General features: G+C 41.4%; 3 protein-coding genes across 5 annotated transcripts; 1 reads left to right on the top strand and 2 right to left on the bottom strand.

Annotated features, from left to right (window-relative positions):
• Positions 1 to 675: 675 nt before the first annotated feature.
• On the bottom strand, positions 676 to 6,473 carry pycr3 (pyrroline-5-carboxylate reductase 3). Of its 3 annotated transcripts, XM_083670936.1 has the most exons (10): positions 6,404 to 6,457; positions 5,060 to 5,135; positions 4,348 to 4,462; positions 4,044 to 4,182; positions 2,941 to 3,037; positions 2,652 to 2,716; positions 2,354 to 2,533; positions 1,984 to 2,196; positions 1,715 to 1,807; positions 676 to 1,428 (listed from the first exon to the last, which is right to left on the bottom strand). In XM_083670936.1, the coding sequence occupies exons 3-10, from the start codon at positions 4,437 to 4,439 to the stop codon at positions 1,222 to 1,224; spliced, it is 1,086 nt and encodes a 361-aa protein (XP_083527062.1). In that variant the 5' UTR covers positions 4,440 to 4,462; positions 5,060 to 5,135; positions 6,404 to 6,457; the 3' UTR covers positions 676 to 1,221. The 3 variants fall into 3 exon arrangements, with proteins under 3 accessions (XP_083527062.1, XP_083527061.1, XP_083527063.1); XM_083670935.1 differs by lacking the exon at positions 6,404 to 6,457 and having other exon boundaries at positions 5,060 to 5,590; XM_083670937.1 differs by lacking the exons at positions 4,044 to 4,182; positions 4,348 to 4,462; positions 5,060 to 5,135 and having other exon boundaries at positions 6,404 to 6,473.
• A 1,107-nt stretch (positions 6,474 to 7,580) lies between these two features.
• On the top strand, positions 7,581 to 12,937 carry bmb (brambleberry; the record flags this gene model as incomplete). The annotated part of the gene is made up of 12 exons (XM_083670941.1): positions 7,581 to 7,793; positions 7,990 to 8,118; positions 8,333 to 8,518; positions 8,668 to 8,890; positions 9,000 to 9,116; positions 10,510 to 10,689; positions 10,935 to 11,141; positions 11,254 to 11,413; positions 11,529 to 11,590; positions 11,731 to 11,861; positions 12,024 to 12,124; positions 12,527 to 12,937. The coding sequence occupies 12 exons, from the start codon at positions 7,581 to 7,583 to the stop codon at positions 12,654 to 12,656; spliced, it is 1,839 nt and encodes a 612-aa protein (XP_083527067.1). The 3' UTR covers positions 12,657 to 12,937.
• A 137-nt stretch (positions 12,938 to 13,074) lies between these two features.
• Positions 13,075 to 17,803, bottom strand: LOC310805327 (GDP-L-fucose synthase-like). Its single transcript, XM_083670939.1, has 10 exons — positions 17,755 to 17,803; positions 16,262 to 16,419; positions 15,980 to 16,094; positions 15,725 to 15,853; positions 15,310 to 15,383; positions 15,070 to 15,203; positions 14,748 to 14,879; positions 14,543 to 14,622; positions 14,283 to 14,382; positions 13,075 to 14,064 (listed from the first exon to the last, which is right to left on the bottom strand). The coding sequence occupies exons 2-10, from the start codon at positions 16,417 to 16,419 to the stop codon at positions 14,009 to 14,011; spliced, it is 978 nt and encodes a 325-aa protein (XP_083527065.1). The 5' UTR covers positions 17,755 to 17,803; the 3' UTR covers positions 13,075 to 14,008.
• Positions 17,804 to 19,897: the final 2,094 nt, after the last annotated feature.

Genomic DNA, 19,897 nt, shown 5'->3' with positions numbered 1-19,897 from the left:
TGGCAGAATCAGGAAGCTCTTTGGATTTCTTCTGGCGGCAGAGGCTGCTGTTTGCAACATTTCAGACACATGAAGGCTCTGCTGGCTTGATTACCTCTCAATCATAATAACTCCAAAATTATTTGAACTAAAACGCAAATCAAATAACAATAAAGGCAAACAAAAGATAACACCAAGGAGGATAATTTATGTGTGAGGAATATAGACATAACACTGGCGGGACAGTGATATATATATATATATATATTATAAATATCATAATCGATCTATCGAGATATATTATGCCCTGCGTAAGTAATGGGACAGTGAAGCATTTGTTCTTCTTTTGGTTCTACACTGCAGAACTTTGGATTTTAAACATTTACTTTGAGGTTAAAGTAGAGATTGAGGTGTGTGTGTGTGTGTGTGTATCAATGGTGAACATAAAACAAATAAACAATGGGTGATTGGGGAACACAAAAAACTGTTTTAACAATTAACTTTCTGATTTCACTCAAATTAACTTTCTGATTCCACTGTCCCAGTCACTCCCATTTTTTTTGTTTGCAGTGGTTAAAGTTAGCTGAAGTCAACTCTGAACCATGGATTAGTTTCTCCTGGCCCATAGACTACTTTCCAGATGAGGAACCATCGGATTATAATTTGAAAATGAATTAACAGTGTAAAATGTTATTTTGAGATGTGGCCCATATTTATTAGGAAAAAAACAAACAGAAAACACCTAAAGCAATACAACTAACAAGGAACTTATACAATGTTCAGTTTAAATCCTTGTTTTCTGTTTATTTTTGGCTTGCAGATGATTTCTGATTATTATCTATCTACACTTTCTGATTACCATCATGTACACATGTTTTTTTCTCACATATACACATTTCCTTCCATATACAGTACTGTACACATTTGTTTTAGGGAGGGATAGATTTCTACATTGATCAGGTAACAGCTTTATCCATCACATGGAACCATAGATCCCCAAAAGGAACACATCTTACATCATCAACGCACATTACTGATGCAACTTCCTGAACTCCATTGCTCTTCCTTCATTTTGTGTTCATAAGCATCAGTGTAGAGCAGATTTACACATTTTCAAAATCACAATTCTGTGTCCCATTGCCACTTCCTGTGGTGTTAACTATCTTTGTGACTTTGTGTCATTCAAGAATTTGTCTAATGAATCAGGTTTGTAAGACTGAATCAGTTATGACTGAAGCATCTTTACTTCTTGTCCGCTGTTGCTGCAGACTTCCTGCCAAGATCCCTGGCCCTCTCTGTGGCAACCTCCACAGCACTCATGGTAGCGGCCCTCAAGCCACCCTGCTCCAGCACATGAAGCCCAAAGATGGTGGTCCCTCCTGGGGTACACACCTCTGAACGCAGCTGGGCAGGGTGTTTCCCAGAGTCCCGCAACAACCGGCCAGCACCCTGAGATAGAAAAAGCAACAGAGACCATTACGCATGAACTGAGATACAACAAAATAATAGTCAAATACATTTAAAACGAATTGTTCTGGCAACTAACATGTTCAGTTATCTTGTTCAGTGACTTAACATTTTTCATTATAGCAAAACAAGACTACAGTGTCCCAAGCTGTCCAGGTTCTTGAATACAAAATCATAACTTTCTTTGTGAAATATTTGTGAAAATGACAAACACAGGAGCATTTATTCAAGCACTATCCCAAACACCCACCCATGCACATTAACTGACCAGTATAGTCTGAGAAGCGATGCTATGGGCCAGAGCACTGGGCATGCCCATCTTCACTGCTCCCTCAGCCAGCGCCTCTGCAAACAGATACACCTGCAGAGTCAATCACATCACAGACACACAAAAACCACCAGTCAGACACGAGAAACCACTGTGGAAGAACCACAGAACAATACACAAGGTCAGTATTTAAGATATGGAGGACCCCTGCAGTGTCCTTTCCTCCATCCCTTCCCTCTAACCTCCTTTCACTCCCTTCTCATACTCACAAAGGCCACTCCGCTGCCGCTGAGCCCTGTGTGGACATCTATCCAGGCCTCAGGTCCCTCCTCCACCAGACCGCAGTGCTGCAGCAGCGAGCGGAGCAGAGCCCCATTCTCTGGCCCAGCCCGAGACCCACGTGTGAACAACAGCGCACCCTCCTGGAGTAGGCAGGGCAGGTTAGGCATCAGCCTCAGCACCACTGAGTCAGCAGGCAAGAGCTTGAATAGGTAGGAGGAGGAGGAGGAGGAGAGACAGAATACATTCTCAATCAGACTCATACTTCAAAATTGAGATGATCTTTCAGAAGGAGACCAGCTGACCAGGCTACTAAGCAATTGGCAGATCAAACAGAACAAAGACCATGACCTAACATACCCCCTCTAGCGTTGCTACGGTGATGCCTGCTGCCACGGACACAATGATGTGTTTCTGGGTGACATGTTCAGAGATTTCACTGAGAACGGTTGAGACAAGGTGTGGTTTGACCGCCACAAAGACAAGATCAGAACCGCTGACCAGCTCTGCGTTGGAGTGAGTGACTGCTACCTCCAAATCCTGACAAACAATGGAAACCAAGGTTAGCTCAAAACACTGCATACACAATGAGGACAAGGAAATTGGGAATGAGGGAGTAGAAAGGATAGGCTGAATGAGGAGAGAAAGGGCGGTGTACCTGAAAGCGGCCAAAGTTCCGAGCAGACGGGGCGCTCACTTTAACATTTGTAGGAAGGACATCTCCTACAATGGAACACCAGGAAAGTTAAGAGTAAATCATAACCCCTCACTCCTCAGGCTCAGTTGGTAGAGCATAGCGCTAACAATGCTTAGGTTGTAGGTTCGATTCCCGTTGGTACCATATATACTGAAAATGTATGTATGCACTCACTGCAATGGCGCTTTGGATAAAAGCGTCAGCTAAATGGCATATATTATTGCAAACATACACACACTTTGTGACTCACCAGACAGAAGGATTCCCTTGGCTATCCCGAAGGCCATGTTCCCTGCACCGATGAAACCGATCCTCAGGTGTGAGTCCATGTCAGGATCACTTTTGATCTGTATGGAAGACAAAGGTCACAATTGTAAGACTAATGTATGTGTTCTGCTGGCTTTACATTTTACCTCCATCTCTGAATCTCTAGGTCTACTAACGGATCATATTTGGGTGGTTGACAAATAAGCCTGAAAAAAACATTTTTTTTTTGTTTTAAACTTCAAATATTAGTATCAGTTAATATCAGTTGTGTTGTACTGACTCTTAGATTCCCAAAATATATCTTTTAGATTTTGTATTGGAATCTGAATGTATTCACCAATTTGTTGTATTAGTGCCTAAAATTGTCATATGGTGTGACATGAAAGTTATTGTACATAAAATTAAAATGGGGTATACTTCTCTTAAGTAACTCTTTATCATAATTCTTTATCATTACTATCTTGAGATCCAGTATTTCCTTGTGCAAATTCATTACATTTTGTATTATTTTTCTTAATCATCGCACAAAGTAAGACATCTGTCCCAGTCTTTCAATATATTTTAGATTAATTAAGACAAACCGTTATAAATCTAGCAAAATGCTTGTGACTCTTGCTGATACTATTTTCCATGTGTTCCATTGAGATTTTTAGGATTCATCACTAACAAAGCCTTTTTATTGTCACAATTTTGAATGTCACACCAAATTATATAGTGTCACACCATAGGATGAACCACACCACACCAAATTTGTCAATGCAAAAACATGTATTATATGCATTTAACATTCAAACAAAAAGAGTTTAATAAAAATCACACAAAAGTGTGGAACATTGTGCCACTAAACATTGTATAGCACTTGGGTACCGGACACAGGACTAGTGAAGAACCATATTTCTAACACACTAATAAAGAATAGTATCACTTGTATAGTATCTCTATCTCTGCTCTACAAGGGCTTGGTGGTGGTGATGTTGGTGGAACAGGATGTTCTGGTGTGCTACATTGCACTGGCACTGGGTCAGGCTGGATTTCCACTTCATGCTTAAATGAGTTTTCTGGAGATGAAGGGGTTAAGTTCATTACCACTTGTAGATTTATTTTCTTTGTCCTGTATTTTAACTGTGCATTTCTCCATAATTCTCTAAGCTTTTCTCTTCGTGACGGTGGAAGAGACTTCACTCTGAATGTTTTGACTTCCCCTTTGAGTTTCTTCTCGTTGTATCTGTTAACAGAGAAACAAAACAGTGTATTCAAATATTTGAAATACATCCACACTAATTAGATTAAATTAATTATAATTAATTGACATTTGCACATGTTGCACCACCGGCATATTTGCCCCAGGTCTGCCTACTCCTCTACCAATAAGCTTAACATTTCTATTTACTTTGTTTGTCTTTTTCTCAGGAATTCCTCTCTCCTTGCAGGATCTGCATTTAATCTCTCCCTGTATCTCCGTGTTCTTTCTGCACTTGTCATCTTTCTACTGTATTTGCCTCAAGCTGACAAAACAAAAAGGAAGCACGTGAGTAAGTATGACAAATGGAGTAGGTAAGTATGGATTAAGTGTGACAAATGGAGTAGATAAGTATGGATTCCCCTGTGGAGTGGAGTAGGTATACATATTTTTTTCATGTGAGACAAAAAAGTGTTAAAAAGGACAAAACATACATTAAACTTGGCTATTAGTTATAAAATACAACAAATAATTATTCTGTGTGTAGGAAAATACAGTTCATATCATATGGAACCGAGCCAAAGAATTTGACTCCCTGCACTTGTGTATGAGACGTAACAATAAATTTGAAACTTGAACTTGATGGTGTGACAAATGGATCATATGAAGTGACAAGCAAAACATGTCACACAATATGATGTAGTGTCACAGCATATGAGGTTTCATGCACTTAGCAGAACATTGGAGCTTGTATACCCATTGCAACATGCTAACATAGATTTAAATGTAATAATGACAAAAGTAATTTATCTTTGGCATTTATATGTAAAAAGCATCACACTAAAAGACACTGGGAAAAGGTACTGAAGTGGGAGTGCCAAAAAGATTTGATTTATTGAAAAAATTACAAGAGACAACTCACCTTGTAACCCTTCATTGTCCTTCTGAGATGTTTTCTGTACTTCCTGGTTGAACAAGGACCCCTCCTCCCCAAGGGTCTCCAAACAATTGCCCGTTTAAATATCACAAAATAGTGTCACACCATATGATATAAATTTCTGGGACAAAATCTTTTTGATCAGAGCTGACTCAAGATATCATGCCTGGACTTAATTTTATTTACAAGTCACACCATATGAGCTTTTTCATGCTTCACTTTGTGAAAAAAATTGTCAGCTTTCACATTGTGAAAAAATGAGTGATGAATTGCATTAATGTTCAGTATGTTCACATAAAGCAGCATGTTCTGAACAATATAAAACGTTTTATAACAAATTTAATTTTTATTTATTTGTGTTTGACGGTCGGAACCACGTCATACCACCCATTTATAAAAGCTCTGCATAATATACTTTTGAAAATCATATCAAAACGTCCTGATCATGCACTCAATATTAAAGGTTTAGTGTTTTGTGGATAAGGAATCAGAAGCTGAAGATGGAAAAGAAACAGGTTCAATAATTCAAGAGTGCACTGCCTACAATAACATCCATATCATCCACTAAGGAATTCTGCAACGACGGAGTTGTTTCTCCCTCTTCATCCGATACTTCTGTCTCTCTATTCACAGCGGAGCCAGGTGAAGAGTTCCTGGCAAATTCATCCATTATTGTAGTCAATATAGTTGCATGTTGGGGAAAACGAACAAGTTTGAAGTCGCTCTGTCGCTTGTTCTTGTAGTATGCGGATTTTAGAACTTTCCATCGGTGCCTTATCTGTTCTACTGATCTGTGGTAGCCGGCCTTTTTCATTCTCTTTTCTGCCACCTTGAACAGCTTACTGTTCCTGACCTTCCGACCATCTAAGAATTTCACTATATCCAAATCCCTCAAAACTTTTAACATGTATTCTGTCTCCTCCGCATCCCAGTAGTATTTTTTCATGCCCGCCATGTCTAAGTCTCACAGCCAAGCGCCGTCACCAAATTGCCAGCTGCTTAGACAAAATGCAGATACGCGCGAGCTGTCAAAATTCGGAGAACAACAATACGATATGCTTGGTTGAGTCAACGATTTCTGTGATGAAGCATGGTGAGGTAGCCTACCACTGTAAACACCGAGACGGTTCAGCAGCTAGCGGTGGTGACTCCTGCTGCGTTTGATATCCGAAACGTTTTGCACGTGCAGATGGACAACCACCGTAACCCGGCGTTTGCTATGCCAGCAGCCTATGTAACGGTTTACCACGTTTTCAAATCGTCTTTATTTCTTTCTCACTATATTCAAATACATTTGCTCTGGATAGGATGGTTTATGACATTTATTACCTTCCATTAACTTCCGCCTCGTCTTGTGTAGTAGAGCCGGTTGGTTGTGCTTGTTCGGTTCGGACTGAAAGTACTGAGTGCGCATAATGTCTGATCTTCCAGTTATGTCAGTTTCCAAAGTACTCGGCATGACATGATCTACATGATCTAGAGATCAGTGAACCTACGGAAAACAAAACGTAAATCTTGCACCTCGCGAGATCCCAAACGGGCGCTGACCGCATTGGCTGCATCATTTGCCATTTAAACAGTTGAATGTCGCGGGGCTAAATTAAAGGGCTTTAATTCATATCAGCTGGGTTTCTTGGCTCAACACAACCTTCCAAACGGCTTTCCCCACTGCATCTCCAACGAAGCAACTGCAGTACAGTAGAAGATAGGCTACTTTCAGGTAGGCCTATAGTACAGTAATAATTTCTGCAAATTGGTAATGGAATTGCGAAGGGTCACACATTTAGTTTAGTAAAGTCGTTTAAACGACACTAAACTGCTGGTCAGCCATGTTTCGACAGATCGCATCCAAATGCTTGCAAAAATACCACTAAAATACCACTCGATCGCATGCACACAGATCACCTGTAATGTTTTGACTTTGCATCTTTTCCTTTTCTCTGAGCGCCTGGAACATGTCCGGGCAAGCTGCAGGGTAATGTGATCTGATCTGATGGGCTATGCTTAGCATATAACCAGAATGATATAAAATCCTGGTATAAGCAATCATAAAACATTTTACTAGAAATGACATTGTCCGTATGTCGTGTTGTTGATGTATGTTAAATAATCCGTATAACCATAATCCTACAAAAAAAAAATATGAATGCTAAAATGCACAAGCGTTTGGATGTCCTGTTTTTTTATCTTCCAACTAGGCCTTCCAGCCAAGCACTAACACACCTATTCCAATAAGCAATCATTATCTTATACACCATAATTGGTTTAATCTGTGTTAGTGATGGGCTGGAGCTAAATTAGACCATCAAGGGCCTGAGCTGCGATCATTTTGTACAGGAGTCAAGCCCCTACGACAGCCACAAGAGGACAGTGTCGGATCTCAGTGTATACACAACTCACTCAGTATGGTGGAGCAACTACACCATTGCATTACAGCTCTCCATGCTTCCTGTGGGCTATACTGTAGAAAGGTACTTTCTCTTGCAGTTGGATGGCTTGGCTAGTGATGTTGCTCATCTGCGTGCTGGCCACCCAGTGTAGTACAGCGACTGCATTCTTTGACTGGATGAAACGGCCAGATGCTCCACCAGCCCCTACACCAGTCACGAGGCTACCTAAGGGAGACACTCCGCCATTCGAGATGACTGTGGTGGAAGAGAAGTTCCTGGCAGAGGCCAGGCTGATGGAGCTTAGCCCACTGGACAGTTGCAATTACAGGGTAATGGATACCATTCTACCTCCCTTATGTGTTATGAAGCCCAACAGTTGGTTGGAGAGCTGTGCCCTCACTCATGTGGATTTCCTTGCAGTAAAACTAATGGAGTATCTGACATTTTGCTGTATGCTTCATATTGATAATTCCCAGTTAGTGTACTGAAATGGATATCAGCCAATAGAAAGTTTCTTCAATCCAGGTGGTTGCTCAGCTGAAGTCGACTTGCGGTAGCCTATCAGAGGAAGAACTGGCCAAACTGGGTGTGGTTCTGTTCAATTGCCAGGCAGAGGTGGAGGGACGCAGGACGTTCCCCTGCACAGAAGAAATGGTGATGTCTGAGCTATTTTACAGACAGTGTTTTCAGCTTGCTTTTTAAAATGTGAACATTAAGAATAGTTTTTTAGCCCAAGGTTGTCTACACTGAATTGCTGTCCTATGGGACACGACCCTGCTCTCTGTCTCTGAAACAGTTAGCAAAAATGGAGAATGAATTCACAATGTTTCTATAGGATGTTTGTTTATCCTGCTCTTTCTTCTGCTAGTCCATAAAGCAGTGCACAGAAGACATGGACTCAGACACGTGGAATGCTTATCACATAGTGAGCAACAGAGCTCGCTCCGTGTGCTACGCCACCCGCCAGCAGCACTTCCGCCGCAGGGCTGAGATCACTGTAAATGCCCTCATCTCCACAGCAACCAGCCAACTTGACGCCATGAAGGATCTGAAGGTCAGTTCCATCCCTCTCATTCTGAACATGCAAATTCAAGGGAGAGGGGATGGGGACAGAGTAAGGGCCGTTTCTGGACAGACCAGAGCATAATCTCTCCTTCTTAATGTGTCATGTGGACTGTGTTCAAGTGTCTTGTTCTACCACAGGAGGGGCAGCTGGAGCTGAAGGACCTGACTGCAGCCTCATTGGAGAAACTGCTGCAGGGGCACAGTGCTCTGCAGGCTCAGCAGGGGGTCCTGGTGGAAGGGCATGAGCAGCTGGAGAGCTCCCTGAGTGCCAACCTGGAGCAGCTGAGCCAGGAAAAGGCTCTCATCGCCTCCGGACAGCAACTTGTGGCCCAGCTCATTCAGGGCATCACACAGAGGATGGGTAAGAAAACTCTGCCTGCTCACTTGGCTTATGCTTGAGCCCTCTATGTCCCACTCGTATAAAGACTGTGTGTGTGTGAGAGATGAAATATATTTTTCTCTGCCTCTAGAGAATGTCAGTGAGCGAATAAAGGCTCAAGGGTCAGAGGTGCAGGATGGTCACCAGGCCATTCTGAATGACCTTGCTGAGGTCAGAGGGCGCGCACAGGACATCTACAGCAAAATAGGTGAAATGCACAAACACTTGAGACATTTATGCCAAATATAACTTGGGACCCTCCTGCATAGTTTGACATTTTTAATTCTTGATTTTACTCAGTCTATTTCTAGCCCCTTGTGTAGAAAGTAGAAACTTTTTTTTTTTTTTTTTTAACATGATTCTGAATAAATGCAACACTTAGGACCATAGACAATGAATACGTATACTTTCTTGGGACTTGTTAACTTAACCCAATTATGGAACTGGAAATTATTCAATTACCATTTCGCTTTTTGTATCTTACCACCAACTGTAATTCCATCTATTGTTTTTAACTTAACTTGTCAACCAAACTCAACAAAGTTTTGATAAAACAATTGTATTTTTTTTATACAAAAAAATATAGTATTGCATATACACAACGGGACTGTCAATTGTAGGCGACTGTGTATGCATTGCATTTATCCGACGATGTGCACTTGAGGTATGTAGATGAGTTGGAATAATAAAGCGTATGTTATGTGGGCCTACCTCGTGCCCATATTGAAACTTATTGCTTGGTATATTTTGAACACCTAGGGAGATTAGGAGCTTATCATGAATAATACAAACAAGGATTTGCACAGAATCTGAATTACACTACAGCTATCCTTTATTTTATAGCCATTGATCCCAATCGGGAGTAATGAAATATCAGAACAAAATATACTATCAATAATTACAATGTAGGCTACCCATTAAGGTTACTGCAGTTTATCTATATGTGCTCTAGCCTTGGTTAAAGTAAACTGACTTCTGTAGTGGGTATTGTTTTATCAGAATGCTGTATCTGCATTGCCCTGTTGCCAACATTGCTTGAGGGCTGAGGCGCGTTCCCGTGTGCTTCTCGTATTGGTAACCTAGTGCGCATGCTCGATCAGCAGAGGCCTGCATTAGACTTCAACGTGTCCAGTGTTTGAATATTATATTCATGTGTAAACATTATCCTGTAAAAATGGTTTGGTCATTTACATATTTAATTGTAGAGTAGGCCTACCATTTTTACTGTCATTTTTACACAGGCCTGCAGTATTTTGTTTTATTGCACAAACATAGGCTAATGCTCTACAGAAATAAGTTCTTATGACAGACTTAAATAAGTGGACCTAAACTACTCCTTGGGTACCTAAGCATGAGATCTGTCATTGCCTGCACAAATGTATGGACTGTGAGAAAGAAAAAAATAAAACAAGACACTCATTGGGTGAAGGAAATATAGGGATATGGTGAAGACTCAATTTAAAGGTCTCTGCTGTGTTGCTTTCAGCTTCCCAGACCTTGACTGTATCTCGAGGATACAGTGAGACCATTGGTTACATCTAGAATATTCTATCTAACGTCATCGATATCTCCTCCTCTTCTCTGTGGTCATGTGACCACAGAGCACAGCATGTCTGGGTTCCTGCAGCATCAGAACCAGACGGCACGGTACTACTCTGACCTCATGGGCAAGCTGGAGCGCATGAATGGAACCCTGGGAACCATGCTGAGTTACCTTGACAACATGCAGAGCTGTCTAGAGGAGAGACTTCATGTGATCCAGGGCTACCTTGGCTGGGCAGGTATAGTACACTAAAGTAGGAGTGCAACAAAGACCCACATTAAATGACTGGTGAAGTGCAAACTGATGCATAAACATGTTGAAAATAGAATAAAGTTGGACATTCTATACTTCGTATTGTACTAATAGAATCTGCATTTCTGTGTGCAGTTGTATCAAAGCCAGATGCACACCTAGACACACATTTGGAGTATTGAGGTACAGTCATGCATGTAATTGTTTTGTTCCTGTGCACCCATTCTACAGGTCTGAGCCTGGCAGCACTGTGGACTTGTGTGGTGCATACTGGGTATTTCCTTCTGTGTGCAGTGGTGTTGACATTTCTGCGCTGTCCGTGTTTCTCTCGGGCAATGCTATTGCTCACAGTACCACTCAACGCTGTGGCCGAGGTCAACCAGCAGCCTGCTTTTGACCTTGCCAGCCTCAGTCTGCTGCTGCTCACTCTCTCACTGGGTATGGACTAGATGGGACGGGAAGGGGATATCTGATGGGGGACTGATGAGCAATGTTTGTGATGATACAGCTTGCCTTTTACATGTGTGTATGTGATATGCCCTTTGCCCAGGCCACTGGTTCGTTATGCAGTTGTGGTGGGTGTGTTCTCGGATCAAAGGAAAGATGGCCAGCCTGCCCCCATGCAAAACCCTGGAATCAGAGAACCAGCATGTGCCCCACCACCACCACCACCACCACCACAGTGGACCAAACTGCTCCACCCCTGAGAGGTGAGCCTAATGAAGGATAGCTCCAGGTGGGATAGGGGAGCAGTGGCATTGACTGAAATCCAGTATTTAAAGATATAGTTTTGCCTGTTACAGTGATTTCTGTTTATCCTCTCAGAGATGATCTGGATTGCCTCATGGAGCCAGGGGACCTGCTGGAACAGGACAGCTTCATGTCAGGTGTGTAGGCTCCTGTACACATGAGAACACACACAATACAAATTGACATAATTCACACATTTGTGGAATTTGTGTCTAAAACACAGTTTTACACTGGTAATATATTTAATTTCCCTTCATGTTTATATCATTAATTGTAGGTGACCCCTGCAGGGGAGCACTGTTTCCCTCCCATGCCCACCAGATGACCGAGGCCAGGTTTGTGCCTCTAGTTATGGGCACGCCCAACCACTCCACTCCAAGGCTCAAGGGCCGGCCTAGGCTCTCTGCGGTGAGCAATGAACAGCAGTAGATTTTAATGTTGTTCTGAGAAATAAGAATCATTTGAGATGGGGAGTATTTGCATTATACTGCTATTGCAACTGGGCATTCGTTATGAACACACAGAATAAGACTTGTACCATCACTGACCATACTGTGCTCTGATTGGTAGGCTGTCCTTGATGGTCTTCCCCAAAGGAACCTGGGAGGCATGTGGGATGCAGTGAGCGAATCACGCAGCGCAAGCCCCAACCAATCCCTGACCAGCAACAGGTTAGTGTTCTACAATCCAACCCAGATGAAGCATATTCATACATCAGCTCATACTGACTGAAGTTGACTGCATTGCTTCTAAAAATGAATGAGGAATGACATCACATAAGATAGTTAGTTACATTTTGCTTGCATGTACTACAATTAAAATTAAACATTTCCGCCACACCAATAGTGGTGGGAGGTTGATTAGTCACAGAATTATTTCATTCAGGCTTAACAGCCAAGTTCTGTCAGTAAAGTTTAGTGAGTGTAATGGGATACAGGGGAGTGTATGTTCTCACTGCTGAACATAAGTGACACAAGACCACTTTCTCTCTCTCGAGATGAAATGTAGATCAGCATTTGTTTTCTCAAAGAGCACACTAGTATTTTTCTCTCCCTTCTCCCATCACCTTGTAGCTCTACATCTGGCCGTCAGCTGTGTAACGGCATCACAAAGACAGGACAGCCATGTAAGAAGAGGGCAGTACTGGGACAGGACTACTGTCGGGTCCACGAGGGAGGGTACACCTCCTATAACCGCCTCTGAATGACACCATTCCCTGCCTCAGTCCTTCCTCCATCCATCAGAAAACCCCTGTTGGGACTAGGAGTAGAATCATTGTTACCATGTTACTGTAGGGGTCTATCTGTTTTTACCGTATGTGTGTGGCCTTTGACATGAATAGGAATCTCACTTTTTTGGCTGTAAATGACAACAAAACAAGGAAGGATTTCATTGGGGGGCAGTCATTGTTTGTTTTATAGAATATCTTTTGGACCCTGTGTGGGGCGCAAGTCTCTAATTTATTTCTTGTGTCTGTCCTGTGTGTTGTGTTGATATGTGGAAAGGACTGTAACACTAAATCTGATTCGAGAGTTTGAATGTTGAACAGTAGTTGTGCTCTTCACAATGTACTGACAGAAGTTGTTAGATGACAGCCATGTTCTGAACATGGAAACACATATTTCTTTTAAATGTTTTATGAGTTTATTGTACTTTTTTAACAATGTCTGCTTGTAGGTTATATGTTTTTGTACTGTTTTATCAATTGCGTGGATTTGTAAATTCATAATAAATTATTTCAATGCAAATATACTTAATTAATTTCTTTGGACCTCTTGACAAGTTTTCGACAGACATATAAATATATCTTGGACCAATAACATATTATTCATTATAACATTAATCCACATTTTCTCACCAGGAACTGACAAATATATCTTTTGAGAAAGATGGCAAACACTGGCTTATCAATACAAATATACCATGAGATGGTTTTACATTGAATGATATGAAAATGAACTTAAAACAGCCAGTAGTCATGATTCTCACAAAGAAAGACCACTACATTTGTCTGAACCAAGACACCCAGATTTAAAAAATAAAAAAAATAAAAAAAAGTTTATTCTGTCCACTAAAATATTGCACTAATTTAATCAAATACTTCCCAAACCACCAGGTGTACAGCAACAGGTGCCATAAGTCAGAGTGTAGACATTCCATATGGTAGCACAACACTGCTTGCCAGATAATTCCATTTACACAAGAGGAAGTAACATGTTGTGGTACTTTAACTCAATAGAGTGCTGCCATGTTGGCCAGACCTATAGCTGTCCGTCCAGCTTATTCTATTTCTATTGTGTAAAAGACATGGTTATGGAAAGGGTGAGACAGAGTGGTGTCTCACTAGTCACTTAACACATGATTTGAATGTAGTTCAGCTCAGTGTTCACACACTTCAAGTGCATACCACATCAACAGACTCAACATTATGTAACATTCCTCATGTGCGAACAATCTTCATCAGTTATTTCAGCTTTCACCTCCACCATCTCCTCCTGTTCTTCTTCTTGCCGATCCTGACCATTGACTGACAGTCAATCTGTTTGGAGGACTCTTCACTTTCGAGCAGTGTCATAATTGGCCACAAACCAATCGCATGTTTCCTTCAAAGCTGTAAGAGTGTGGGTGGAGAACAAGAGGACAATCAGTGACAGAAACCAAACAGAGGATCTTTTATTTTTAGCTTACTCAAAGTCATTGATAAGATATGACACTGAGCATAACATAATATAACATGCACCCACACGCACACAGACAGAACAGAGTTAGCTATACAACTGTTAACCCCTCCACCCCCCACAACCAACTAGAAGCCCTCTGAAATCTGACCTTGCTTGAAGGGGGTGAAGGTAAAGTTTGGGAGGTAGCGCAGCAGTTTGGCGTTGCTGGCTGTCTTCTTGAACTGCCCGTCTGCTTTACTGGTGTCATACTGGAGGTCAAAGGTCAAGGAATGAAACAACACTGGGCTTCTACTGACCAGATGGTTCAGAGTTTTGAGTGTGTGCACCTGCTTGTTATAGCTTGTGTGAGGCTGTATTTAAATCCCTGGCTGTATTTAAATCCCTTCATTTTCCTATTTAAAAGGATACCACCACTTCCCCTTTGAAGGCCAGGGCATCGACGACCGCCTCGGCCGCCTCCTTAATGGACACTTCGTCCTCTTCACCCACTGGGAAACAAAGAGTGTTGTGAGAAGCATTGTCATCAGACTTAGCACTGTGCGGTTGATAATACGACAGTATGTGGTTGAACATGTGTGTGAGAGAAAGAGAGAGAGCAAGAGAGAGAGCTCACCAGACAGAATTATTGGGTCCACCTCGTTGTACTCCCTCAGCACCCACAGGAAGAGGCGGGCTAAGTCTAGAGAGTAGATGAACTGCCTTCTGGGAGTGCCAGAGCCCCACACTGCCAACGGGGTCCCCTCCTCTAACACACACAATCACACAATGGGGAAGGAGATGAAGCCTGGATTGTTTGTTGGAATATGTGTCTCTGAAATGTGTGTAGGGAAGTGTAGTGTAACTCTCTGGGTGATGGAAGTCATGTGGGTCTGTGTGTTTAAGTGCCTGTGTGTGTGTGTGTGTGTGTGTGTGTGTGTGAGTGTGTGAATCTTTACTCTGAGCAATATAGGCCTTGTGTATGAGGCCTGGCAGTACATGTCCATCTTCGATGTTGAAGTTGTCATGGGGACCAAACACGTTAGTTGGAATCACTGCCGTGTAGCAACGCCCATGCTGCTGGAAATACCCTCTGCAAGACACACACAGGTCAACTGATAATTCAAATAATAACCCCCAGAAACAGAAGCAGATAAACAGATAAACAGACAAACACACACACACACACACACACACACCTGTTGTGGACATCAATCATTCTCTTAGCGTAGGCATAGCCAAAGTTAGACTCATGAGGAGGGCCGTTATGGATCTGGAAGCAAAGAAATGAGTCAATTACCATCATTCCTATACAACACAAACACTGTGTATACACACACACACACACTCAAGTCACTCACACATGCACTGTCATCTTAACACATATACACACACATAATCATCCATCTGCTATTTATATTGCTTACTTATATGCTTACACTGTTCATATTGTTTATACTGTCCATACTGTATATTTTTTAGTACTTCTATTTTTATTTTATTTTAAAACTTATTGTACTGTTGCACTACTCTGTGGCACTGTCACTTTTGCATTTCACTGTATACTTGTATGCACGTGACAAATAAAGAATCTTGAATCTTGAACACACACACCATGGTCTCGTCGATTGGGTAGGTGGTCTTGTCTGGGAAGATGCAGGTGGATAGGCAGGAAACCACCTTGATAGTTTGCACCTCGTGTGCTGCCTGTAGTACGTTGTCATTTATGTAAACATTGTTTCTCTGGAGACGGATGGGAGAAAATGAGAAAATGTTGCCACTCCTTTTACTCTTTCAGCACATCATTAAATCATTAAAAACCTGTTTGCCGTGCTGCCACATCACAGCCCACTGACAGCTATGCCTTACCCAGAAGTCCAGGTTGACTCTCATGTTCTTGAAGAGGCCACCCACCATTGCAGCCAGGTGGATGACGTGGGTGGGCTGGTGCCTCTGGAATACTGCCCGTGTCTCCTCCATATTCCTTATATACACACACACATCAGCAGATATTTGCAAAGATACAGATACACATGAGTATTTGATACAGAGAAAGACAAGGAGCCAGGATTGTGAATAACTTGATATAGCGGCTTAGAGTAGCAGTAATCTTGCATACCAGCCGTACGAGCAGAAATGAGGTTTACTTACATGAGGTTTGCGTCCTTAGAGGAAAGGAAGATCCATTGCTCCCCCTCCCTGTCTCCCCCCTCCTCTTTGACCACATGCTCTATCGCCCTGCCCACCAGGCCAGACCCCCCTGTCACCAACACCCGCATAGGGCCTGTTTGCTCTATTGTGCTTTCCATCTGTAGAGAAAGAGAAGAGGCTCTCTAAGTTTAGTTCAGTATTTTGTTTGTTTGTTCATTCATTCAGTCATAGCTGTCAGCGGGTGTCGTTATGTTTTGTTGTAATTAATACAGATCTGTTCTTGTGATGTTGTGCGTGACAGTATGTGGAAGTTTGTGCGTCATCATCTTGGCAACTGGTTACATTTTGTGACTGCTGTTGGATTCTACGCTTTTCACTGGCACTAACCACTTTATTATCCTCCCCATAAAGTGTCACCATAATTAATTGTTTAACAGGTTTGGATGAGTTAGAACTGACAATTATACGCATGTTCGTTATTAGTAGACCTTGTGTCACCATAATTGCTTGTTTAACAGGTTTGGATGAGTTAGAACTGATATTTACACGCATGTTCGTTATCAGTAGACCTTGTGTCACCATAATTGCTTGTTTAACAGGTTTGGATGAGTTAGAACTGATATTTACACGCATGTTCGTTATCAGTAGACCTTGTGTCACCATAATTGCTTGTTTAACAGGTTTGGATGAGTTAGAACTGACAATTATACGCATGTTCGTTATTAGTAGACCTTGTGTCACCATAATTGCTTGTTTAACAGGTTTGGATGAGTTAGAACTGATATTTACACGCATGTTCGTTATCAGTAGACCTTGTGTCACAATAATTGCTTGTTTAACAGGTTTGGGTGTGTTAGCACTGACATTTACACGCATGTTCGTTATCAGTAGACCTTGTGTCACAATAATTGCTTGTTTAACAGGTTTGGGTGTGTTAGCACTGACAGGTTTTGTTTAACAGGTTCTCCGGGTAGAACATTTTAGTCAACACCACTTCGCGAAATATACTTCCTACTTGCCTGTGTATATTGCAATCGTCATCAGTCGCTGCTAATGCTTTATAAAAAACTATTTGAAATGTTATGCCGTGTGTAACGATAACTACTAAGATCGCCGAGTACTGGTCGCCAAAATAACTGACATTGGAAACAGCTATTTCAATGCATTTGTTTTTTGCAGCGCGATAATTGTCTGGATCACGAAAATATCCCAAAGCTGGTGAAAGTATTCTGCATGATCTAGTATATGAATGCGTCAGCATCATCGGATCGGATCGGATGGGAAGGGAAGGGAAGGGAAGGGTCTGTGACCGTCTTGATAGAATACACGACGGGAACAGATGGGGCCAGAGTAGCTTCAACAGCAAGACAAAAACAACCTCAAAAGCGAAAAAAGCTATGAAACGTCTATAGCTATTCATGAAGTAACTGTTAAATAGATAAAAGGTACATCTATTCATAGGGAGCCAGCTACTTTGCAGAAAGTTTACCTACCTCGGTCAGTGCTCGATCCTTCTTCTCTGACTGATGCTGAATTATGTCTTCCTCTGTCGTTGGAGGATTTGTAAAATCAATGTACTGCATTTACCGCCATCACCTGGACGGAAGGTAGAACGACTAGCTCTAGGGGAAAAAACACTTCCCATGTATCAAAGATCATCTGATCGGATTGAATTAATCATTCAACTACCAAACATATTGATACATTTGAATTCAGCAGTGAATATAGGTTATACAACAAGAGTCCCTGCATGTCGTCTGCCTCTTGTGCTTTGATCAGCCTTTACAGCTATGGCCACATGAATAGATTGGCTATTATAGAGATTTCAAACACAGTGAGGCAGCATTCCTTTTTGTCAGAGTAGATAGGGTCCTTTTGGGGTATTTGCAGGGTTGCCGCGGTTTTCACAACAAATTGGGCTACTTTGAAAACGAGGTCGCGGGGTGCGGATTTTTGGGGTACTTATAAATTGCACCGGCCGCAGGGCATTTCTCTTTTTCACTGTGACCTGCTGCTGCTGACTATGAAGCAGTGAAGCAGGCTGTTGTTGAGTGAGCGGAGCTGGAGCCGGAGCGTGTTGAGAGAGCGTGACATTGTGTAATGTAAAGTGTTAGAATGATGACTCCAAGCGACTCAATACAAATGTACTCCATGCCCCCGGCCATTATATCCGGCACCTTACTACTCTCTATACTCTTGCGTATCCACCGTATAAACACGAACGCCCTCTGCTGACTAGAGGGACCAATACACAATAGAACATTCAAGGGCTATAGGAACATTATATGTAATACCATTACAAACAAGAACAGAAAGTTCCTGAAGACACTTCGTGGGCTTGCAAAGTGTTATTTTGGTAGTGAAAAAAGGTTTAAAGAAGTTTCGATCGTTTTGCTCGTAGTTGAAAGAAAGTGAGTCTTATTATGGTTGCAGATAAAGTTAGCGATGGTTTGGTTGGTTGGTTGGTTGGATGGATAGAATGTTAGATGGATACATAGTAGATAGGATGAGTCAGAGGTAATTCAGTGGAGTGGGTAGAGAGTTGGTTGGTTGAGTATTTGAGAGTAGTAGAGTTGGTTGGTTAACTGGATGAGAGTTTTTGGAGTTACATAAAGCTTAATAGTTTTAAAGGTTTAATGGTTATCAGAAAGCTTTTATAAGGGTTGATGATGATTAGTAGTTAGTTAGATAGTTAAATGAAAGTGAGATAGATTTGTTAGGTTGGTTGACTGGATGGATGAATGGATAGATGAAAGAGAGGATGGATAGATGAGAGAGGGGAGGTATAGAAAGATCAAAACAATTAATTGGTTATTCGGCATGGGTTATAATGAGTGAAGCAGTAGTAACTGGTGAAAGGATGATGGCCAGGTAATTGAAAGGTTAGATGGATATAAAGTTGGAATGATAGATAATATGTTAGAAAGTCATAGATAGAATGTTAGATAGATTGATCGATAGATAGATATAGATAGATAGATAGATAGATAGATAGATAGATAGATAGATAGATAGATAGGTAGGATGAGCCTGGGGTAGCTCAGTGGAGTAGTTAATTGGTTAACCGAATGAGTTTTTGGAGTTACAAAAAGCTTAATAGTTAAAAGTTGAATATGTATCAGAAAGCTTTTATCATAGTTAATTAAGATTATATGAGTACTTGAAAGACATTTGAGTTTTTGGCACATTTTACAGCTGAAATGGTGTTAATAGCTTAAAAGGTGTAAGATCAGCAGTGGTTCAAAAATTTGTAACGTTTAAAAAGTTTAATTGGTATCAAAACCAAAAGTCATAGCAACGCAAGTTAGACCTTTTACGTGGTTCTACATTTTAAAGTTGGATTGGTGTGAATAGCTTAAAAATTTTAGGAGGAGTAGCAGGTGTAACAATTGGAATAATGATAATAATAATAAGTATGTCAAAGAACAATAGTTGTACTTGCTTAAGCAAGCCCACCTAATAATGTTCTCTTAAAAAAACATACATCTGAGCCATTCACAATCAATCACTTCCATCTATCTTCTATCTACAGATTAAATAATTTGGTGGGATGAACACATAACAAAGGGACAAATGCAGAGAACAATGTAAAGCAATTGTAACAGTTGCATTTATATTGTTATTATGAGACACATG

Source organism: Argentina silus, assembly GCF_951799395.1.
Source record: "Argentina silus genome assembly, chromosome: 6".
Classification (NCBI taxonomy): domain Eukaryota; kingdom Metazoa; phylum Chordata; class Actinopteri; order Argentiniformes; family Argentinidae; genus Argentina; species Argentina silus.
This window is presented reverse-complemented; position numbering and strand designations above follow the sequence as displayed.